The sequence below is a fragment of the Neovison vison genome, chromosome 2 (genome assembly GCF_020171115.1).
Source record: "Neovison vison isolate M4711 chromosome 2, ASM_NN_V1, whole genome shotgun sequence".
Taxonomy (NCBI): Eukaryota; Metazoa; Chordata; class Mammalia; order Carnivora; family Mustelidae; genus Neogale; species Neogale vison.
In genome coordinates this window covers 105,878,991-105,904,004 of record NC_058092.1, presented here as the reverse complement: position 1 = coordinate 105,904,004, position 25,014 = coordinate 105,878,991, and the positions used below count along the sequence as shown (strand labels likewise).

Sequence of the window (25,014 nt, the reverse complement as noted above, 5' to 3'; positions counted from 1 at the left end):
TGCCAGGTTGTCTGTTAGTCCCTGGAGAGGTGGTGCTACCGTTGTGAAGAATGTGCTTCTGCAGCAGGCTTTCCGGCTACAACACTCCAAACCCAGCTCTTTTGGGTTGGATTACAAGCTACTGCAGGGAAACCCATAAGGGTGAATGTTCAGTCTACCCTTGGCCAACCGTCTTTAGAATTAGCTATAATTGTCCTTTTCCTTGGAAATAATCCAGGTTCAGCCTTAAGACAAGGTGGCTACGTAACAACTCACCTCTGTTATTTACTGTCTCAGAGAAATCCTCCTGAAGGTGGATTGTCCATGAGAAATCCTCCTGAAGGTGTCTGCAGTGGTGTCTTGCTCCTTAGAAACACAAATGGAGTCTAGAGATTAAGTGTCTCACGAGTATTTTAATAGCCTTTTTCACCCAAAAGTTATGTTTTTTTCAGGTTTTTATGGCATTTTCTTTCCTCTGTTTGTCCCACACCCTCCAGGGTCATAGTTTCATCTATGTGCTGTTTTACTTTTGCTTGTGGAATCCACTCAGTGCGTATGTGTGATTTTTGCTATATTTCAGTGCTAGGAAGAGTAGGTGCCTTGATTTTTGTTTTTTGTTTTTTTTTGTTTTTTTGTTTTGCCAGCGGACACCAGAGCCTCCAGAACTCTCTAACCACAGAAAGGGAGTCTGGGAATTCAGCCAGTATGTGTGTGACCACTGACATGCTGAATGTGATGCCCTGTTGAACTCTGCTGTCTTCTGATCTTTTGTGCTGTTCACTGTTTGTCTTTAAGAGTGATAAAATGGTCTAACTCCCCACAACTTAATATATCTTCTCTTCTTAACATCTCAAGTTCCCACCTCGTGCTCTTGAAAAGGGATAGTTTGAAAGACTTGGTAGGTGTTTTTATAAGCCTTAGTTTGATGCCCAGAGAAGTTCTTGAACTTTTTAGTCTCATTTATTATCTGTCATGCCTGATGTGTAAATTGAATACTTCCTGCATACATACAAAGTTCTCAGCTGAATGTCCTGGAGGCAGGACCAAGGAATATGTGGTTCCTGCCCTTCAGGACCTCAAAATTTTATTGGAAAGACAAGACAAACATGGAAAAAGTAACAACACAGGTGGATGAGGATGGATAGTATGTGGTTTAGAATTCAGTGAGAGGAGGATACAGTAGCATTGGTGATGTGAAATCAGGGAAGTGACAGTTGAGATAGGATTTAAATTGGGTTTTGAAAGATAAGTAGAATTCAGATTGAGAATAGCACAGACTGTAGAAAAGAGTAAATTGAGTAAGAAGGAAGAAACATTTAATAAATCATTGTTGTCATGCATTTTTAGGAAAAGGTGCAGTGAAGTCAGGGTTATAGTTTGATTCACATATGAGACAAGTTTTATTTTGTTTCATGGCTGTTACTAGATTCTTAAGCCTAAACTGTCACCTTGAACATGGTGGTTTTTTTTTTTTTAAAAGACTTTATTTATTCATTTGACACAGAGAGAGGTCACAAGTAGGCAGAGAGGCAGGCAGAGAGAGGAGGAAGCAGGCTCACTGCTGAACAGAGAGCCCGATGCGGGGCTCGATCCCAGGACCCTGAGATCATGACCTGAGCGGAAGGCAGAGGCTTAACCCACTGAGCCACCCAGGTGCCCTGAACATGTTGGTTTTAAGAGTGATCAGATAAGTATCTGGCTCAGTTTAAATCGGACTCTGCTACTGAAAAACCAGCCCAACACTGGTAAGTCAGTAATATGATTTTCATATGTATAGGAAAACACTGAAGAGTTTTATAAAAGTAATTTTATATTTGAACTTGAGATTTCCTTCACTGTAAGTACTCAGGATATAGTAGGTGTGCCTTGAACTGGATGAATGTGATGGGAAACCAAATGTCTTTTTGAGGGTAGCCGGACCCAGGTTATCCGGAATAAAGTTTGTCTTTGTGTTGATATAATTTGCATCTCAAAAGGGTGCTTAGTCTTGTGCTAGTTGGATCACAAGAACAGTCAGTTACTCCTGAGTGCTATCCTCTCTGAATACCAGAGGTAGAGTATTGACTTTTACTCTCAGCTTTTAATGAGCTGTATTGCCAAGTGGCTTTCTTTCTTTCTTTCTTTCTTTTTTTTAAAGATTTATTTATTTATTTATTTGACAGAGAGATCACAAGTAGTCAGAGAGGCAGGCAGAGAGAGAGGGGGAAGCAGGCTCCCTGCCAAGCAGAGAGCCCAGGTGTGGGGCTCGATCCCAGGACCTGAGATCATGACCCGAGCCTAAGGCAGAGGCTCAACCCACTGAGCCACCCAGGTGCCCCTCCAAGTGACTTTCTTCACCCAGTCAATGGGAAGGACTGCTCATCTCTTTGCCAGTTTAGGCCCCTGTAGAATCATAATGGTGTTCAGTGGGATTAAGTTGCAGGGTTTTGGAACTCTTATTTCTTCTCCCTTCCCCAGTTTCTAGGGTATAGCACTTCTTGATACATTCGCAAGTGTGTGCAGGTAATAGCAACAGCTTACCCAGTGGTTCAGCCCTGAAACTCCCCTTACGTTTTGGGTTATTGTTTTTCTTGTCAGTTCTACTACTCTGAAAGATTCTCAGGCCCAACTAACTTTAGTGTCTGTATTAAAAGAAATAATTTTGGTTATAACTTCTGAGGGGGAATGGGATATGCCTAATGCTATGTAGGTTAAGTCACATTCAGTTGAATGAATTTGGTGAAATAAAAAGTCTTACGGCTAATCCTGATCTATCCATTTTAACTTTGTATGTTTTCACTTTGGATCCTCCCAGATAAGAGAACAAAAGATTTATTTAGAAAAAAGATACAAAGAAATGAGAAATCAAGATAATTTTAGAATGAAAATATATTCAGTGGTACTGTCATCATTAGATATCAAAAAAGAATCTCTGTTGGGGTGCCTGGGTGGCTCAGTTGTTTAAGCATCTGCCTTCGGCTCAGATCGTGATCCCAGGGTTCTGAGATCGAGCCCCACATGGGGCTCTCTTCTCCACAGGAAGCTTGCTTCTCCCTCTCCCCCTGATTGTGTTCCCTCTCTCGCTGTGTCTTTCTCTGTCAAATAAATAAAAATCTTAAAACAAAACAAAATCTTAAAAACAAAACAAACAAACAAAAAACAGCAGAAGCTTCTACCTCACTTTACTGTCCTCTCTTGAAAGACAATGTGAAGCCAAGACTGATGGAGATACTATGCTACATTGAGGGATGACCGAGTAGTACCATAGAAGGCTGTGTCATGCAATGTAATTACAATGTCATTACATCCCTACACTACCACTGTCCCCCTTTTAAATCAAGGCCAGAGATTGCATCTGGTAGAGTGTTCATTAAATGGGTGAGATAAATCATATGCAGAGTAAACTATTTTTGGTATTGATGGACTAGGGTGATTCTTAAAGTGTTTTATGGAGATAAGAGTATCCAAATCCAGACAAGAGACCAGTCTAATTAAGGGCTGTCAAGGTATTACTCACCTCTGAGACTCTGCCTGAAGGAACTAAAAGGTTCTCTTTCTCTCACTCATCTCCTTATTATATCACCTTTGATCTAATAAAATGTTATCCTTATAATAAGTAATGTTATCTACTTTGGTTCTTTATCAGGTGCTATACAAGTGACTATCATTGTGCTGTGCTTGTAATGACTTTACTGCAGGAAAACTTTTTTTAAAGAAAAGATTTTATTTGAGAGAGAGAGAGAGAACGCACTTGTGAATGGGTGGAGGGGCAGAGGGAGAGGCAGAGTATCTCAGTGAAGAGTCTGAGGTAGGGCTGGATCTCTGAGATCATGAGTTGAGCCAAAACCAAGAGTCAGATGCTTAACGAGCTGAGCCACCCAGGTGCCCCAAATACAGGAAAACTTTCTAAGCACCCCATAGTAAGAGAAGCTAAAAAGTAAATTTCATTTTTTTAATTAAAAAGTTTAAGTACATTTCTAAAGACTTTGTGATTCTTAAAACTCTAAGCTCACTGACCTTGCTTTTTAAGTTGCATTATTTGTTGAAAGGTCACAGAGCAGTATCCAAGTAATATTAGTAATGTTATTGAACTTGGGGTAGGAATTTAGTGTTTTGAGCTGGGGTAGAGAGGTTTGAATTAATAAGATATCTTATATTCTCCTGTTGGTGGTTCACCAGCTAAAAAGTCTGCTTGATTTTCTAACATCTATCTGGTACTGTGCTTGAATGATGTGATGAGTTATATTTAAAAGTAGTGGCTTTAGTGTTGTGAGATCTTTATCAAAATGGTTCCAGTGGTACAAAATATAGGTACTACTATGTGAAGTTTGAATATACAGTGTTAGTAAAGATCTTCCCTGCCAGGATCTAGAAATAAGAAATACGTATTCTTCTAAGTAGAAGGCTAGTTCTGGCCTTGAAATTCTGATATGTAGACATGTAGGTACTGGGGAAATCTGTGGGATTTTTTTTTTTTTCTTTTTTAAGTATGAGGAAGAACAAAAATCTTAAACTCACTGCAGATAAAATCCCTTGTACTTTTTGGGAAGTACCAGTTGAATGCTAACACTTCATGTTTCTTTATGTTTCTTGGCTTTTTATGACCTTTACGTACATTCAGGGAGGAAATGCTAAGGTCTTTCAGACATCCATCTTATTAGAAAAGGAAAGAAGATGTGGATTCCTTCTAATTCTCTATAGTCAAGTTAGAAGGGGTCTAAGAATAAGCCTGTGAATGCTGACTTTTTTTTCCCATCTTTTCACAGCCTAATAATGAAGAATAAAGGAGATAGCTTAAAACAGTTGTTCTCAACTGGAAGCAGTGTTCTCCTCAGGAGAACCTTTGGTAATGTCTCTAGTCATTTTTGGTTGTCAGGATTGCAGGACGTGGGAGGGAGAATTGTTCCTGTCGTCTTGTGGATAGAGGCCACGGATGCACTTAACATGCTACATAATGCACAGGACAAACCCCCACAAGAAAGAACTATTGGGCCCAAAATCGGAAGAGACTTGAGGTTGAAGAATCCTGGTGTAGAAGGATAAAGAGATTGTTCTCTTGTATCTGTGGTGTGTAAGATTTTGTTCTGATGTGGCTTTGATTTCTAATTTTGGGATACTGATGAGAATTTTCAGTACGATAATTGAGACCATATAATTTTAGCCAAAGCCCTGATGGGAGGGATTATTTAGAACAGTAGTTAGTGGCTGCTATTCTATTATAGCTGTATCTGTTAGGGTCATTTTCTCTCCTTGTGGTTACTGAGACCAGAGGAATTGGATCACTCCTCTCAGGTTACACACTGTAGGGCAACTTCTAAAAGAAAAGTATCCAAATTTTTTTGTCAGTTGGAAATTAATTGAGGTAGTAGCATCGCTTATAACTTAGGAAGACATCTGGAAATTCCAGTTTGAAAACAAATCAAAAAGCAGACAGTAAGCCTAACTTTTAGTTTCTTTGTAGTTCATCTTAGCATTAATCAGGTTTTACTTTCTCTCTTTCTCTTATAGCTCTCTTAGAAGTTTCATGAACTCAGGAGATTTTGTGTTTAAACTTTTAGTTTCTTTTCGCGCTCTCTTTTTTTTTTATAAAGATTGTATTTATTTATTTGACTGGGATCACAAGTAGACAGAGAGGCAGGCGGTGGAGGGGGGCGGGGGGCGGTGGGGAGAAGCATGCTCCCCACTGAGCAGAGAGCACGGTGAGTGCCTCAATCCCAGGACCCTGAGATCATGAACTGAGCCGAAGGCAGAGGCTTAACCCACTGAGCCACCCTGGCGCCCCAAACTTTTAGTTACTTTAAACTCTTGGCTCAGAGGGTGAATTGAATGATCAGTCCTTATTCTGATACTGGTCATTAGAGCTGAGTCACCTGACCCTCTCTGTTTACCTTAGTATATACTATTGTAAAATAATATTGAGGTGTTACTGGAAGCCTGGATGAGCATTCAGAGAAATGGAGCTATGTAGTCTTGGATTGAAAGGTATTATAGGAACAAGCAAATACTTTCCTTGGTGGGGAAATAGGGTCTTTGCCATAGTAGAAACATTTTAGGTAGTTTTTCTTCCAGAAGTTTAGGTTAGATTCTGAAAGATTTTTTCTTTAATTCTTCTTTTAAGTTCAAATGTTAGTAAGTCAAAATTCCTTAGAAGTGTCAAGGTGAATGTGTATCAAACAGGAGTGAGTTGGTTCTCATGATTTTTAGCTGAGCATTTCTTATATGTTAAATTGCTTGTCCGGCCTCTTTTCCCAAATAGGCCATTTAGTTTTGTTTTCCTTGAAAATCTGTTAAGGTAGGTAATCTCTCTCCTTGACAATTTCAGCAAGTGTAACAGAGAAGTTCTTACAGACAAGGTATTCTTTGTTTACCTCTTTGTCATTGTCTTTGATATTGTTTAGATTTGAACAGACTTTAAATCCAGAGAACTATCTTCCAGTAGAGGTTTCATTATGGTTACTTTTTGCCATGCTTAGAATATATATTGTCAAAAAAAAGAGAAAAGTCCCATAGTTACATGCCCTTTAATGCCTTTTTCTGGATTAACTGAGACCTGCAGGTATCCTATGGTGATGCTGATCTTCTGGCCTTGTGGTTCTCAGACCTATTAGACCCAGTGCCCTCATTTTATAATAAATATTTTGAAATGCTCCTTTTTTTTTTTTTAAAAGATTTTATTTATTTATTTGTCAGAGAGAGAGCGAGCGAGCACAGGCAGACAGAATGGTAGGCAGAGGCAGAGGGAGAAGCAGGCTCCTTGCCGAGCAAGGAGCCCCATGTAGGACTCGATCCCAGGATGCTGGGATCATGACCTGAGCTGAAGGCAGCTGCTTAACCAACTGAGCCACCCAGGCGTCCCTGAAATGCTCCTTTTAATGAAATTCACATAGCACAACTTTCCTAGACATACAGTTTCTTAAAAAAAAATTAGCTGTAAGATAAAGAATAAATAAAAAGAAAATTATTCATGACAAAATGTTACACATTTCAGTCTGTAAATACTCAGTTGTCCATAACAGAAAGATATATATAATGTGGTAGGCACTGGCACCAAACATTTACATAACAGCTACCTGAGTAGATGTTATAAGGGTATTTGCAACTTTCATGCCATGAAAAGTAAACCATCAGAACGGTGAACAATTCTTAGAAAAGGTACAAATAAAGTATAATTTTCTCTTTTTTTTACTCTGAGTTGTTTTTCTGGACATTTAGTGCAGACTAAAATTATGCAGAAAGACTTGGTGTTTATCTATAAAATAAAGGTAGGACTGAGGCTTTGAAAAAGGTGTTTTTTAAATCTACTTAACTATCCGTATGAAGTTTGAGAATAGAAACATTTATTTGTGCTGCAGTTTTCTGTGTGTTCCTCCCTCTGTCCATTAAATGGACAATAAATTTTTAAATTGCTGTGACAGCCAGAACACTTCAAGAGATACCCAGAATGTCCCCTAGATGATTGTATTTTCCTCATTAAGAATACCTTCTAGTCATACAGGAAAATATTTTCCCTTTTTTATGTTTACTCTTCTTTTCTCTTACTTATTATTTCCTATGTTAGTGCAGTAATTAAAGCACATGTTGCCAAGATTCAGAGTTTGTCCTTTAGATTTGGTTTATTTTTCTTTTAGACAGTTCCTCCTGTATACCTTTAAATTTCTTACTTCCTTACTTACCACTCTTATTATTGCCATTTCCATATTCATCAGTGGTTAGAATGGTGCTTGGTGTGTAGTATTTATTCAATAAGCATTTGTTGAATGAAGGAATCGTAATTGGGGCCTTTTCTTCATATCACTTTCTGGTTTTATACATGTTGAAAATCATGGGGGTACTAGTGTTCATACAACACACTAAAACAAAGCACAGACCTGTAGGCCACTGAATAAAAGTTTGGCTCAAAGCAGGGGTCTGATGAACCACTTATCATTAGGTAGGGGCCAGACAGAGTTGAGCCTCTTGTTTTTTGAATGTAGCTTTGTTTGTGTATCTGACAGTTTATAAGTAGAAGAGCTTCCCAGTTACCTGTCCTCCATATGAGCAGCTGATTGGCTTTTAAAATTTATGATTTATTTATTTGAGACAGAGTGCACACACTTATACACGTGAGCATGAGCAGGGGGAGAGGCAGAGAGGCGAGCAGTACCCTGGAATCATGACCTGAACTGAAGGCAGAATGACTGAACCACCCAGATGCCCTATTACTGAATCTTTCAAGGGCCTTAGTTTTCCTTGTCGGTAAAATGAGGTAGTTGTGTTTATTCCTCTCTGTTGGTTAGTGATTTGAGCTTTTGTGTATTTTTGGATTTTGTATGAAGGAATTTTGTTCTGTAGTTTTCCACATAGATCATGTGATACCCACTGAATTCTCCACCCCCTGGCTCCCCCACTGAATTATTCTTACTGGGATATAGATTTTACTTCTGAAATGATTCTCCTTTGTAAGTTACAAAGTATATTATCTTGTTTTATGATAATGAACAATCTTGAAAATGTTAGGATTGAGGACATCATAATATAAAGCAATGCTGAGATTTTCCTTTGTTAAATGAAACAAAACAGTATACTCTTATTGCTGGTAATGTTGATTGAATAAAGTAAAACCTCAAGTTTTGAAGACTTGAGATTCTTTGACAGGTAAATTTGTCCTGGGATAATTTCTTTTTCAGGGCTTTTCTTATAAAATCTTTGTTTCTTTTATTTTTTAAAGTTATTCAGTTAATTCATTATTCTTCTTACTTTGTAAAGCTCAGTGACTGCTTTTGTCAACCAGTTTGTATGTGATCTCTACTGACCTGAGAGTTCCTGAAAGTGAACTAGATCATATTTGTAAAGTTCTCTTACCTCACTGATGGAATTTTATTCTATTTACTATTTTATTTAGATGAAGAGGTATCCATCAGAGGTTCAGAGATTGCTCTTGTGGGCACATGGTAGAAAGGAGGATGGTGCTAAATTATTTTATTTAAAAGGGTTTTACATAATGTAATGTAATCTAAAGGCCTTTATTCCTTTTGGATTTTAAACTGATACTTTTTTTTTTTTTAAGATTTTATTTATTTGTCAGAGAGAGAGCAGGAGAGCCAGAGAGAGTGTGTGCAGGCAGGGGGAGTGGCAGGCAGAGGGAGAAGTAGGCTCCCTGCAGAGCAGGGAGCCTGAGGCAGGACCTGGGATCATGACCTGAGCCAAGGTAGGTAATTAATCGACTGAGGCACCCAGGTGTTCCTAAACTGATACTTTTAAAATGAAATGATGGTGATAGTAGCTGATGATTTTTTAAAAAAATGTTTTTACTTGGCAAAATAGAGTTGACAGTCTTGTGTGTGTCCTTAATTTCTAAATTTTAAAATTGAACTGCTTAGGGGTGCCTGGCTGGCTCAGTCGATAGAGCATGTGACTCTTGATCTTGGGTCATGAGTTTGAGCCCCATGTTGGGTGTAGAGATTACATAAATAAATAAAAGCTTTAAAATTGAACTGCTTTATGGAATCTAAAAATCTGGAGATCAGTCTAAATCAGTATTTCTCAAAAATTTGTGTCAGGAGACTTAACTATGAATTCAGAATCATGGTAGAATGCGACATACTAAATCTTGTCTCCATTCTTCCATTTCCTTTTTGACCATACAGAATGGCATATTAATGGTTCTGAAAAATCATTCAGTAAAGCAACATACTTTTTTTTTTTTTTCCAAAGATTCTATTTATTTGACAGAGAGAGACACAGCTATAGAGGGAACACAATCAGAGGGAGTGGGAGAGGGAGAAGGAGGCTTCCCGCTGAGCAGGGAGCCTGATGTGGGGCTTGATCCCAGTACCCTGGGATCATGGCCTGAGCTGAAGGCAGATGCCCAATGACGGAGCCACCCAGGTGCCCATCAACATACTTAATAATGTTGTTTAATTCAACCTTTTCCAGATTTGTTTTTTCTTTTTCTTAACAGACCACTGATTTAATATCCTGTGAAACATGGTTTAAGAAATGCTCTACAAAATTGCTTACAGGAGTTTATTAGAATCTACAGTTTATTAAAAACTTTATGTTCCAGGCCCTAGTTCATTAATGAAGTGACTTGCTAGATATCACACAGTTCGTTTGTTTCTCTGTGCTTCCAGTCCAGTTTTGATTAAAGTTCACATTCACTATGTTTAACCGCTTAGGCTCTTCTGAAACATTGCTCAGTTCTTCTTTCGAGGCGAAGTACCTGAGATGAGGATATTCAGAAAAGTTTGTTTTATGGGCCTTTATTTCCGTAAGTGTGATTTCATTAAAACATACATTTTGTACCTAATTTCAGTGACTTCTAGTCCCAAGTTATTTTTCTTTCCCTACCAAGAATTCTTTCTTTTCCCTCTGTGTTTGGAATGGAGAGCTTCAAATATGTTTTCTGGGAGAATGAATGTTGTCAGTTTATGTAAGAAGATTCTGTCAGCCTAAGCTGAATGCAAGAAGATAAAAATTTTCCTCCAAAACAGTGGGATGCATCAGAGCTGAAGGCAAACTTTTTGGATCATTTACCATTTTATATCTTTGCCACTGGGTTTTTGTTCTTCCTGCTGCCTTCAGTGGCAGCAAGCACAGAACATTATAACTAAATGTGTTCTGGCTATATTGTGTTGTATGAAATTAACTTTTTCTCTGGTAATTTTTGTAGTTTAGTCTGTTTTTTTCTTAGAAAATTTGGCTTCTTGTTCATCTGATTAAGCTTGTATCAAGTAAAGTTTTGTCCTGTGTGACCTGATTTTCTGCCTTCTTACACAATGTGCTGAAGAAGGTTGATTGATTATACACTCCTGTTTGGAGTCCCTGATATATATATATTTTTTAAAGATTTTATTTATTTATTTGAGAGACAGACAGTGAGAGAGAGCATGAGCAAGGAGAAGGTCACAGGGAGAAGCAGACTCCCCGTGGAGCTGGGAGCCTGATGCGGGACTCGATCCCAGGACTCCGGGATCATGACCTGAGCCGAAGGCAGTCGTCCAACCAGCTGAGCCACCCAGGCGTCCCTGGAGTCCCTGATACTGTTGGTGTTCAATCATGGCCTGGAATGGAGGGACAAAATTATGAAGGTTGTATATGTTACTATTCTTAGGGAATGAGACCATAAATGAAAGCAGTTTTGTTGGCCTGGAACTGAATCACAGCTCTTCAAACAGTATTTAAATTGTATAGGTATCCTTGTATAACACTAAAACTAACTGTAGCCTGATGTTTTTTTTTTTTTTCTTTTCTTTTCTTTTTTTTTCTTGTGAACTGATTTTCTTTCTGGTTAATAGTCAAGGGAATAATCACTTAAGATTTTTTGGAGTTCAAAATGCTTAAACTGAAAACTTTTATCTTCTTTTTGAATGAGTAGTTGGCCACATGAAAGAGTAAGACTTTCTTGTTTTTCTGAAGGAGAGTTGGGGGAGATAGCATTTGTGCTCTAGTTTTACAGATGGAGAAATAGGTCTTCACAAAGACCACTAAGGTAATGCTGGAACTGGAGACAGAACTCGAGTTCTTTTGCCTTTGTTTTGAGGTATACTTGATGCTTTTGAAAAGGGAGGAAGTGTACCTTGGTTTGAAAAGAAATAATCAGGGGATTTATGGACAAGGTCTCTAGAAAAAAGCAGTATTTTTGACCTACACCTGTGAGCTGGCATGAAATTCAGGGTGTGGTGGGTTCTGGTGTAAGAGCTGTGATGTGTTTCAAACAGTGTGTATTCCTAATCCTTCCAGTTAGGAATTTCTGAACAGTTCTGCCCGATGATACTCAAAGAGACTATGAACAAGAGGATATGAGTAAATATTGTGATCTTAGTTTTTGACTGTCAGACAAGACAGGAAATAGACTTCTGTTTTTTTTTTTTAATTTAAATTCAGTTAATTAACATATAACATATAATTAGTTTCAGAGGTAGAGTTCAGTGATTCATCAGTCTTATATAATACCCAATGCTTATTACATCACGTGCCCTTCTTAATGCCCATCACCCAGTTACCCCATCCCTCCACGCACCTCCCCTCCAGCAACCCTCAATTTGTGTCCTTTAAGAGTCTGAAATGGTTTGTCACCTCTGATTTTTTTTTTAAGATTTTTATTTATTTATTTGACAGAGATCACAATTAGGCAGAGAGGCAGGCAGACAGAGAGAGTGAGAGAGAGGAGGAAGCAGGCTCCCTGCTGAGCAGAGAGCCCGATATGGGGCTCCATCCCAGGACTCTGGGATCGTGACCTGAGCTTTAACCCACTGAGCCACCTAGATGCCCCTGTCACCTCTGATTTTGTCTCGTTTTATTTTTCCCTCCCTTCTCCTACGATCCTCTGTTTTGTTTCTTAAATTCCACATATAAGGAGCACCTGGGTGGCTCAGTGGGTTGGACTCTGCCTTTGGCTCTGGTCATGATCTCAGGGTCCTGGGATCGAGACCCAAGTTGGGCCCTCTGCTTGGCGGGGAGCCTGCTTTCCCCTCTCTCTCTGTCTGCCTCTCTGCCTACTTGTGATCTTTCTCTCTGTCAGGTAAATAGATAAAATCTTAAAAAAAAATTCCACATAAGAGTGAAATCATATAATTGTCTTTCTCTAATTGACTTATTTCACTTAGCATAATACTCTCTACTTCCATCTATATCATTGAGAAATGGCAAGATTTCAGTTTTTTTTGGTGGCTGAGTAGTATGTCATTGTATAAATACACCACATCTTTATTCTTCTGTCTATGGACATCGGGGCTCTTTCCATAGTTTGGGTATTGTGGACATTGCTGCTATAAACATTGGGGTACAGGTGCCCCTTCGGATCACTGCATTTGTATCTTTGGGTAAATAAGCTTATGTTTTAAATTTAAAAAACTACTTAGATGCTGATAGTGAACATTTAGAAAAGCAAAGCTGTGGGAATTAGGAAATAATTTCTAGTCTATTTCATGTTCTGAGTAAATATTGATACAAATTTGCATAAAGTTCAAGAGTATGCACAGTTCAGAGTGGAACTCAATATAAATAAGTCTTGGCTTGTAGCTCATTGTCCTTCTAAAACCTCACATGTTTTGATAATTAAATTTTGAATTATAAGAAGGAAAAGAAGATAATGCATTAAAACTACTGTTTCCCTTTCTCTTCAGTATTACAAGTGTACTCTTGCGCTATTCATCTAAGTGGGTAAGAATTAGGGCTGGGCTATACTTAAGGAGTTGTTCCTGATTCAGACGATTAACGGTGAAAAATATTTCTGGTTATGGGTATTTTTAGATGGAATAGGCAGTGGAACATCTGAAGCAGTTCATTCAAGTGTTCTTGCCACTGGTATCTTCACTAGAGTTTTATACAATAAACTTGTAGACCCTAGGGGAAGCCGCTTAGTTTGGTACAAACAATAAGTTTCCAATTTCCAATGATTCTGGGTAATTAACCTAGATTTGTTATACTTTTCTTCTACAGATTAAATGATAGAAATGACCTAATGAATTTTTTTGATAAGACTTTGTGACTATATATATATATATATATATATATATATATATATATCTGTCTGTCTGTCAGGATGAATGATTCTAATGCCTGGACTTGGATGTGGGAGGAGTATAGAGGCAAAGAAAGACTATGTTTGCTTCCTGTTTGACAGCACCCCCCCCCCCCCGCTTTTTCTTAAAAAGATCAGTTATTTATTTATTTATTTGATACAGAGAGAGAGAGCGCACAAAGCAGGGGGAGTGGCAGGCAGAGGGAGAAGCAGGCTTCTGCTGAGCAAGGATCCCAGTGCAAGACTGGATCCCAAGAGCCTGGGATCATGACCTGAGCAGAAAGCAGATGCTTAACCAACTGAGCCACCCAGGCATCCCCTGTTTGATCCTTTTACAAATTTACCTTAATTCATGGACATTCCCCAGTTAGGGTTAAGATCACTCCTGGAAAAAAAATACGGAAATTAAAATGTAAAGTAGCCATCTTTAGAAGTGACTTGAGATAAGCACTTAAAATCCAGTCTGGTTGTAATCTCAGTATAGGGTAAAACTAAACTGTGTTTGTAATTAAGAAAACATAGCCAAGTAATTTTATTATATTTTGTCAGGAGAAGCAGTATGTCTCTTAGAAGAAGGTGTGGGAATTGTTGGTGAACAGGAAAAGAGTAGAAAAAAAAAGTCAGAGGCAAACATCATCCTCTTCTAGTACTGCCGAGGGGAAGAGGAAACCCAGGTCCTTGATTTTTGAGGATCTGGTTTATACTCATGGTGGGAATGGGTATCTTAGGCTGTTGTAAAGTAAATTGGCATTTTGGGTTTTATATACATGGCCTCTGAATTTGGTTTTTATGTGAATCTTTTTCTTTCTTTTTTTTAAGATTTTATTTGTTTATTTGACAGACAGATCACAAGTAGGCAGAGAGGCAGGCAGAGGCGGGGATGGGGGTGGGGGTGGGGAAGCAGGCTTCCCACTGAGCAGAGAGCCCCTTGTGGGCTCTATCCCAGGACCGTGAGGTCATGAGCAGAAGGCAGAGACTTAACCCATTGAACCACCCAGGCACCCCTATATGAATCTTTTTTTTTTTAATCTTGGTTTGCTAACTTAGATTTCTGAGTCTGTAAGATTGAAGGTTTCAGACCTTGGATTGTGTGTTTATCAGGATAATTCTCCTTTATGAGAGAGGGAGGGGGCTGAATGGCTGCTGAATTTCCCAAGGCCTTATTGGGCCTCACCATAAACTTTTTCATCCTGTCCTCAGGAAATTATAGTTTCTATTACTTTCTCTAAAAGCAGTTATTTTTATTTAATCAGTGTGGTGTAATGAAAAGAATATATGAGGAAGACCAAGACTGATATAACTTAAAACAAAAAACTTTATCATGAAAAGCTTTAAACATATCAAAAATAGACTAGTATAAGAAGCCCACATGAACCCAGCTTTAATAATTATGAATTTAAGCCAGTCATATTTCATTCATCTCTACCCGAAGTCCACGTGATGTCTCCAGGTAGTTTGAAACAGTTGTTACAATTTTTGAGTCTTTTGAGTGAAGGAGTGGCACCCTCTATGTAGCTGGAAGTTAGGAAGAGTAGTGACTAGTGTGAATTGAGAAGAAAAATGGCAGTATTAAGTCAAGTGCTATCATTTTATCAATGGCAGTATTAAGTCAAGTTTAATCTAGAAACTGGAACTATAGCAACTTCAGAATGTTATTTTGGGATTTTCAGTCCTCCAAGAGAATGGAAGTGAGATAATTTTCTAAGAACAGACCTTTGTTCTAAGATCAGACTATTGAAGTATGTAAGAAACAAGAGGGCATTTTTCTTTTTACTTTGATAATTAGAGAATGATGAGGTTACGAATTTGAAAAAGTTCTCTGTATGTTCTGTAATGTTGATTGCAGGAGAGATAATCCACAGCTGAGAGATCTATATGTTTTATAATTAGCTACTTTTATCAAGGATAATTTACAAAGCATTTGGAAAGAATTTTGGTTCTCTTCCCTGTAAACAAAATAGAATTATTTAGGAAGGTTTGATTGTGGAGGGAGTACCTAGGGATAGGAGGGAATCCATAGTACTTCTGCAATTTGGTTTATACCTCTGAAGTATCCTGTTCTGTTGAAAGAGCTGTTTGTGGCTGACAGCCTGGTTCCTAGAACTGTGCCTGGGATCATGATGAGAAGACTTGTACATTTTCTCTACTCTAAATCAACCTGTTTCTTGTTTCAGAGTCTTTTTTTTTTTTGTCTTCCCAATTGTGATTATCTGCTTTTGAAATTATTCTTTCTCCATCATACATCTTAACATAATTTTGGAAGTTCAGTATCAGTGTAAATAACCTTTTAACTCCAAAGATCTTCATCCCTACTCCATTTTAGCCACCTATGCCAATTGATATATCTTGGACTTTATGATCATCCAGAACAGTTCTTCCTCTGAAACCTCTCAAGGTCTATTATCTTATGATCCAGCCATAACTTCTTAAGTTTTCAGCTCTTTGGGGCATGTGGGTGGCTCAGTTGGTTAAGCATCTGCCTTCACCAGGTCATGACCCTAGTTTCTTGGGTTCGAGCCCTATGTTAGGCTCATTGCTCAGCAGGGAGTCTGCTTCTCCCTCTACCTCTCCCCCTGCTTATGTTCTTTCTGTCTGTCAAATAAATAAAATCTTTAAAAGTTTTTAGCTCTTTTATTTCTTTACTTCCATTCTATGTGTTTTCTGATTATATTAGATTCTGGTACTTTGACTCTTATTTGTGAAGTATATGGCAAGTAGTTTCATGTTCATGTAGTCAGTAAATATCGAGAACCTATCTGTCCTAGGCATATACTGGTAAACAAAACAGATCTGCACCCTTCTGTTATGAAGCTTGAAGCTTACTGAATGGAGACAGACATTAAAAAACATCTAAATTGTGATAAGTGCTATAAAGTGATGAATGAGGTGCTGAGGAAGAAAATAATAGGTGATCAGAAGATGGGTGAAATAGGTGAAAGGGATTAAGAAGTGCAATCTTACAGTTATAAAATAAGTAAGTCACAGGGATGAAATCCAACATAGGCAATATAGTCAGAAATATGGTAACAACTTTGTATGTTGATAGGTGATAACTACACTTACTGTGGTCATTTCATAATGTATATAAATATTGAATCACTATGTTGTACACCTGAAACCAATACAATATCTTACGTATTCTTCAATTACAAAAAAAGAGAATAGGAGGTAACCACTGTAGATTCCATGATGAAAGACATGACTTGGCATTAAAATGGAGGCTAAAGGATTAGAAATTCCTTGCTATTCACAAAGTTAGGGAATAGTGTTTCAGTTACAGAAGCAATATATATGGAAGCTTAGAGGCAGGATGAGCTTGATGAGGCAGAAAAACTGAAAGAAGGCCCTTGTAACCGTAATATACTGAGCTGGGGAGAGTAGCATGAAGTGATGTGGGCCAGTTGAATAGAGACCTGCTGAATCAGGGCCTTGTAGGTCATGTTTCAGAGTTTGATTTTATTCGGGGTGTTTTGGGAGATAGCTGAAAGGTTTTAAGCTGGGAAATGACATGGTCCATTTTTATGTTTTAAAAATCATTCTGACTTCAGTGTGTGGAAGAGATAAGGAAGAGGCTAGAAGAGAAGTGGGATGACACTTAAGAGGGAAGGTATTTCAGTGTCTAGGGTCACTGCTGGCTTAGGTTAAGATAGTGTGGCAGTGGGCAAGGAGTAGATTTGAGAAATGTGTTTGAGCTAGGAGTGCCAGATTTGATCATTAGTTGTTGGAAGATATGGGAGAGGGACTCCCAGGTGTCCAGTATGAGCAAGCTGGTATGTATGCCACATCTTTAGAGACAGAGTATGTGTGTATGTGTAAGGAAGAGAGAGAAAGAGCGCTTAGAAACCTGGTCTGGGTTGGAGATACATGTTTGGGAGATGTTCCTGTATAGGGGGTATTTAAAACAGTGAGAATGAGCGAGAGGGAGAGGGAGGAAATCATAGGGCCCAGACCTATGATTGTGACAAATTACAACACTTTGTAATTGATTCCCTTTTTCTTTTTAACATTAGACATTAGAATAGGTTTAGGGTTAGCCTTCTAAAATCAATCTCATTTGTACTCAGATAAACTTTCTTAGTGGGAGAGAAAGGGATGGAGTTACTGCTAGCTTGGAGGGTGGCGGATGAAGGAGTAGGGGGAGGGGCTCAGGGATTTATATGGTCTCCAGATTATTTTATTTCTGAAGTGTACAGTGTGCCTGTTTTGAGTGTTTCTCAGCCTTCCTGTTTATAACAGAGCAAAAAAACTTGAGAGCTTCTGATGCATAGGTTGAAGCTCATGGTAAATCTGAGGTTTTCCACAATGTGGACCCTGCCTACCTATTGACATTCAAACCACTCCCCTTCAACCTCTGTGCCTGTTAGAGTCTGTTGTGATAATCCTTAGCCCATAATTTCCTTTTTCGTGGAGCAAAAGACTAATAATTTAAGTCACTGTTTCAGAGAAAGCCTTGCTTGGCCTTTCCTTATATTCCAAGTGTGCATTAATTATAGCAATTATTTTATTAAATTTTAATATTTCTTGGATTGACTGTATCCTCACCAAACAAATCTTGTTGGAAAGGATTGGTCTTTTTATATCCCTTTGGTTTTCTTTTTTCTTTTTATTTATTTTTTTTTAATTTTAAATTTTTTAAAAAAGATTTTATTTATTTATTTGACAGAGATCTCAAGTAGTCAGAGAGGCAGGCAGGGAGAGAGAGGAGGAAGCAGGCTCTCCTTGGAGCAAAGAGTCCTATGTGGGGCTTGATCCCAGGACCCTGGGACCATGACCTGAGCCGAAGGCAGAGGCTTCAACCCACTGAGCCACCCAGGCGCTCTGGTTTTCTTTTTTAAAACAGTATTTATTTCCTTTTTTAGAGAGCGAGAGAGAGAGCAGGGGGAGAAGGAGAATTTTTTTTTTTTTTAAAGAAACTTTATTGTTTAAAGATTTTATTTGAGATAGAGCAAGGGCAAGAGAGAGAAAGAGAGCATGAATGGTGGGGAGGGGCAGAAGGAGAAGGGAGAAGCAGACTGTCCACTGAGCAGGGAGCTTGACTCGGTGCTCAGTCCCAGGACCCTGGGATCATAACCTGAGCCGAAGACAGGTGCTCAACCAACTGAGCCACCCGGCACCCCCAGGAGAGAGAATCTTAATAAGCAGGCTCCCAGCTGAGCTCAGATCCTGATGTGGGGCTTGATCCCAAGATCCTGAGGTCACAGGTTAAGCTGAGACCAAGAGTAAGATGCTTAACTGACTGTGCCACCCAGGCGCCCCTCTTTTTATCTCTTTTAAGAAAGCATTTGAATATTTGAGTAACTATTCTGATTGTCTTTGACTAGCCAAATGTGGCTTACATCACTTTCTGGTAAGACAAAGTTTATATAGGGTTTACAGGGAGCAAGAAAATAGTTGAAAATGTCTTTCCAGGTCTATTTTAATAGGTAGTTAAAAATAGTTTTAGAAGTATGGTAAGTGGATGATAAAGGAAAGAAATACTTTAGGATGGTAAAAAAAAAAATGTATGACAAGGCAGTCTCTAAAGTGTATTTTTTTTTTTTTAAAGATTTTATTTATTTATTTGACAGAGAGAAATCACAAGTAGACGGAGAGGCAGGCAGAGGGTGGGGGGAAGCAGGCTCCCTGCTGAGCAGAGAGTCCGACGTGGGACTCGATCCCAGGACCCTGAGATCATGACCTGAGCCAGAGGCAGCGGCTTAACCCACTGAGCCACCCAGGCGCCCCAAGTGTATTCTTTTTTTAAAATAAGATTTGCTTATTTGGTTGAGAGAGTATGTGAGCTGGGGGAGGGCAGAGGGAGAGAAACTCGAGCAGACTCCATGTGGAGTGTGGAGTCCGACTGGGGGCTTGATCTCACCAGCCTGAGATCATGACTTGAGCTGAAATCAAGAGTCAGATGCTTAACTGACTGAGCCACCCAGGCACTCTTAAAGTGTATTCTTTCTTTTTTTTTTTTTCTTTTTTAAAAAAATATTTATTTATTTGAGAGAGAGAGAGCCTGTGCATGAATTGGGGGAGGGTCAGAAGGAGAAGCAGACTCCCCACTGAGGTGAGCCAGGAGACCAACCTCCATCCCAGGACCCTGGGATTCTGACCCGACTTGATGGCAGACTCTTAACCGACTGAGTCACCCAAGGGTCCTCAAAGTGTATTCTTTCTTATCAGTACTAACGCTTGATATTTATTTAAAAGAAAGATTCTTGGCACTGAAGGAAGTAGAAGCTGATTTGGAATTGTTCTAGTTATTTGAATTAACATTTCTGTTAAATACCTGAGAATGTTAAGTTTTATTTAGAGCCATTGGTAGTCAGAAAATAGATAAGAAATACTGAAAACTTCATTGTTAATTCCTAGTTTACCACTTGATTTATGTCGTGCTTCAGTTTGTGTCTTTTACACATGTATAGTATCAAATAGCAGTTTTTGTACCCATCAATTTTATAATCTTCCCCTCTACCAAAGATTTTATTTATTTATTTATTTATTTGACCGAGATCACAAGCAGGCAGAGAGAGGCGGGGAAGCAGGTTCCCTGCTGAGCAGAGAGCCCCATTTGGGGCTTGGTCCCAGGACCATGGGATCATGACCCGAGCCAAAGGCAGAGGCCTTAACCCACTGAGCCACCCAGGTGCCCCCAGTTTTATAATCTTATACTGCTCTGATAACTAGTGGAGGTTTTTCATTAGATTTGAAGAGAAAATTAGATCATGAATTTATCCCAGTTTTTATAAAAAATCAACCCAAATTAAAAAACAAAAATCTGATATTCTCCCTTTCAGTGGGAGCTCTCAGAGGGAACCTCTTATAAAGCTATTCTGCAGACTTCTTATCAAATTCTTTATTTGCCAGAGTGTGATAAAAAAAAAACTGTCCTTGGAGTCAGCAAGTACATGTAACATTTCATCGCATCAGCTTGTATACTGCATATTACTCTGAAACTACATGCTTAGCTTTCTAATAAAAGATTCCTTTTTATTTCTTTCTCTCTTTTATAGGAATATATTTGTCCCAGATGTGAATCAGGCTTTATTGAAGAAGTGACAGATGATTCCAGGTATTGTATAAGCTCGTGAATAAATCAGGCATTTTGTTATCAAAATTGTTTTCTGTCAGCATTGACTGAATGAATAAAAGGAAAATTGTTCTATAACTTATGTTCTCTGCTAAGTGGGAGGAACGGAGGGAGGGAAGAAGAGGGAAGGGTAATACAAATGGAAGAATTTGGGATGTGATGTGATAGTGGGTATGGTGAGATCCTCTGCTTCTGATTGTGTGTGGCATTCCTTTGAAATCTCTATATCCATATCAGAGGAAATCTGGTAAGTTTGCATTTATTTTCTGAGTCTTTGGTGTCCTTTTAGATTATTGGGTGGTTTCAGTGACTACTCTGTTGCCTAAAGGTAAATGGCTTTTATACCTCTTTGGTCGGCTCGGGACTGACTTCTGACAAAGATATCTAAGAAGGTAAGCAGGCTGGTCTAGTCAGGGAAACCTCTTTCCTCTTTTGAGGAAAGCCTTTGGATCCTTCATCTTACTAAAATTATTGCAGTCAGACTTATGCCATTTTATAGCTGTAATATTAATTTGGTTCGTAATGCTTGAAATCAGCTCTTATTGGTCTTACTAGAGATATAAAACTTATAAAAGGGAAGTGTTCCTGAAAGTGACAGTATTTTATATTACTTTTTGGTTAATATGAGTAAAACTATAAAAACTTCATAAAAAGTAGAATAGCGTTGGTAGGATGGCCTTTTATGGCTAAACATAATGGCACATTTGTTCTTTTATGGCTGTTGGTTAGATAATTTGGTTGGACAATTGATGAAATACTGACTGGATGAAAAGAACCTGTAATCTGAAGCTTCTTTTTAATCTTGGAGCGACTTTGGAGATTTTAATGGCAGTAAATAATTCCTTTACTGTTGCTATTGGCAGACTCCAAAGTTGAAGGGCCCTTCCACAACCAGGAAAAAGCACACATTTTACAGTATGTACTATTAGTTTAACTTTATTAATGAGTGGTGATTATATATATAAATGAACTGGAGCTTCTGGGGCATTATATGGCATGGGATCAAGTTTGGTACACTTACATGGTGATCTAATAATCTTGGTTTTTGAATAACACAATACCAGCTTTAAACCTGTAAGATTAGCATGATAGCAAAATGAGCAATTTTGTGAGAATAGCATGCTAACTTGGGGCAGCTTTTTATTTGTGCTTTTATAATGGCATCAAATACTTACTGCAAACACTTACGCTCTGCATGTATTGAATAAAGAGCATATTGGTTATTGGGAGGCAATTGATGGGCTTACTTTTTTGTTCTAAGTTTTTAAGTAGTAATCCTGGTTTCTTTAGCCTTGTGTACGAAGTATGGTTATAAATGCAGATAGTGATTAACTGTAGGATGAGTCGTTTTTTTAGAAGGGAACTATGAATTTTATGGATCCTGCTTTCACTTGATTTAATTCTTTTATTTGTGCCTTTGTAGGCCAAAGGTTGTCCACCTACAGGTGCCATTAGTAGCAAATACTCAATTGTACAGATTATATGTCTTTTGAAAGGTTGGTGTTCTAAATGGTTGAAGAAATCTTTTTCTTAGAATCAGTTTCTTAGAGGTAGCATGGTATTCCGTTTTTATTAAGTTCATAAACATTGGCTGATTTTTGAATACTTAGCAATTACAGTGGTAAGTAGTAGATGGTAAAAATGAACAATAGGAGGTCCTTACATATAAATATTGGGTAGTGGGCTCCATATGTTACTGGACATTGATCACAGGGGCATCTTGTAAGTTTTCTTAAGCTTTGTAACATCTCTCAGAACAATGTGGTTGTTTTATTATCCCTTCTCTATGATTAGACTTGTTACTCTTAAAATATGGAGGAATTTTAAGGAAAGGGAATGCTGAGGAAGTTTCAGGGGGAGCAGAACTGTAAAAGATAAAGTTCATAGCTTTAATTACCAGGGATATTTGAATCCCTGAAACAATATAGTAGGCTTGAGCAATAAAATGGGTATACAGTGGTAGTTGAATTATTTACTAATTTAGCATAAATGTACCAGTACTTCTGGGCTTATTCTACATTTGAAGTGTTTTTAACTTCTGAAACAAATGCAAGTGTTAAATGGTTTCTAATTAGTGAATAAGGCCTGAGCATGACTACATAGAAAATGGCATTAGCTTTGCTTTTTCACTTTTGGTTTCAGACTAACCAAACTGTGTTTGTTTCCTCATTGAGCTGAGTGCATTTGGTGTTCTGAAAATGAAAGCTATCTGTAGTAGTTTATAGACTTGTATTTGGAGTGACTATGTGTACATGTTCATAGGCTTGTGTCTTGAAGTAAAAGTGATACCTGGTAGTTCTTGTGATTTTCTTTTTCCATTCCTTTCTCCACAAAATATTAGCCATTTTTCTCTCCTTTTTTTTTTTTTTTTTGCAGATTTCATGGGGACAATGGCATCTCATATTTCTCCCCAGTCTTCAGGAGTAGTTATTTTATTGTTTACACATTTTTTTTTTTAAGTAATCTCTCCACCCAGTGTGGGGCTTGAACTTACAACCCTGAGATCAAGAGTCACATGCTGTACCAGCTGAGTCAGCCAAGCGCCCCTGTTTTCACATTCAGCAATTTTATTTTCAAGTTACCAATGTAGGGTACGACGTTGCAGGGTTTTTCAAAAATGATGAATGCTTTGTATAATGTTTTACACACAATAAACACTTTACATGTATTTGTGGTATTAACACATTCTTGATCCTCTGAATTTATATGTATACATATGCTTTTTAAGGTTTTATTTGTTTATTTGAGAGAGAGAGGGAGAGAATGAGCAGGGGGGAGGGGCAGAGGGAGGGGGAGAAGCAGACTCCCCACTGAGCAGGGAGCCCCAGGTGGGACTCCATTCCAGGACCCTGGGATCATGACCTGAGCTGAAGGCAGCCACTAAACCAACTGAGCCACCAGGCATTGTGAATTTATATTTATGAAAGGAGGGAAAGGGTTAGAAGGGGATGAGATAAATTCTAGATATTAATAAGGTAGAATTTATAATCAGAGAGTGCAGAGGGCTGTGGATCCTCATTTGGTCAGTGAGTTCAGAAAAGACTTAATGGAGGAGGTAGCATTTGAGATGGGCCTTGAAGGATGGGTAGGATAATCAAAGAATAGGATAAACTATTAAAAGAAGAAAAAATATTTATTGAGATCTTTTATAATGTGCTAAGTATAGTACCAGACCCCTTGTAGCACTATATTTAATCATTCCCAAGTAGGCTCAAATGTTATGTTCATCTGGTGGTTGAATGATTTTTTTTAGCAAAGCGTTATTTTGAGAATCTTGTTTTATTCCTTTGCCTCCTTGAGAATAAATGTTTTTTTTCTCTTGCTAGGTCAAATTCGAAATGCATTGCTGGCTGTGGTTCCTTCTTCCTACTCTGTGGTGGCCCCTCTTTCTAATTTTTCACTTAATTTATACTTGATTTTGTGGTTTGTTATAGAATCATTCGTAGATTAATCCACATGCCAGTTCTTCATAATTTCCTTCATAGGTGTCACGTTGGGATGAGTTATTTTTCCTTATTGGGCTTTGTTCTCATTGTACTATTCTATATTTAGCTTCTGGGAGGGAAGCTTGTTCCTAGGAATAGAATCAGTACTCATTTCTTTTTCTCTTCAGTTTTTTAGGTGGTGGTGGCAGCCGGATAGACAGTAGCACATCAACACATTTTGCAGAGGTAAGTTTTCCTTTGGCTGTAGGGATTCTGTAGATAGTGGGTGGATGTTTAAACCATGACAGAGTTCCACCTGCCGCAAGTGTAGCAGAACATCAGAAAGTATAAGAAAAGTGTGGGCAAGAGTAGCCCTTAGAAAGATTTGTGTTTTTAGTAGTTGGGCCTTTGACATGTTACTTTTGGTAAACCTTTGACAAAGAGAGGAACCTTCTTGATCTGTGCTGTTTTAAACCTGGTGTTGTTTCCAGTTGTTTTCTACTTCCTTAACTGTGTATATGGTGTGAAAGGAAAAAAAACCTTGTGGTGTTTGTGAAATAACAGTGCTATAAACTCTGCTTTGGTGATGTGGCAGCCAAGGAAATAGCAGGCCAGAATGAGTTGTAATTGAAGTCACCATTCAGCTTTACACAGAGGTACTGGTTTTTAGAGATGGCCTCTAATAAATATGGTGATTTGGTATGATTGGAATTGGGGGCCAGATTAAGTATATGGTATTTACTTGCCTTCCAGATCTCAAGGTGGGACCTATAATTAATTTCCAATTATATACATAACGTAGCATCCATAGTTTTAGGAAAGAAATCTTAACTATGATTTGAAAATGAGGCATTAGTTTGCGTCTTAGAATACTGTTTTACATTAAATTGAGAGTAGTTTTGTTTTTCATTTTATTCATTAACTTAAAATCTCTTGCTTAGTTTTTTGGGGGACTATTTTAACCATTTTTAAGTGTACAAGTAAATGGCATTAAATGCTCTATTTTTAATCATTTAGAGACTATACCCTGTAAAAGACAGACCATCTATCTCATC

At 38.2% G+C, this 25,014-nt stretch overlaps 1 protein-coding gene across 1 annotated transcript in view; it reads left to right on the top strand.

Annotated features, from left to right (window-relative positions):
• Window positions 1–25,014, top strand: part of RNF115 (ring finger protein 115) — a 72,016-nt gene that overhangs the window by 1,135 nt on the left and 45,867 nt on the right. Inside the window, exons 2-3 of the mRNA XM_044239079.1 lie at window positions 20,458–20,516; window positions 24,148–24,205. Of these exons, the coding sequence (XP_044095014.1) occupies window positions 20,458–20,516; window positions 24,148–24,205 (117 nt within the window). The remainder of the gene's footprint in view (window positions 1–20,457; window positions 20,517–24,147; window positions 24,206–25,014) is intronic.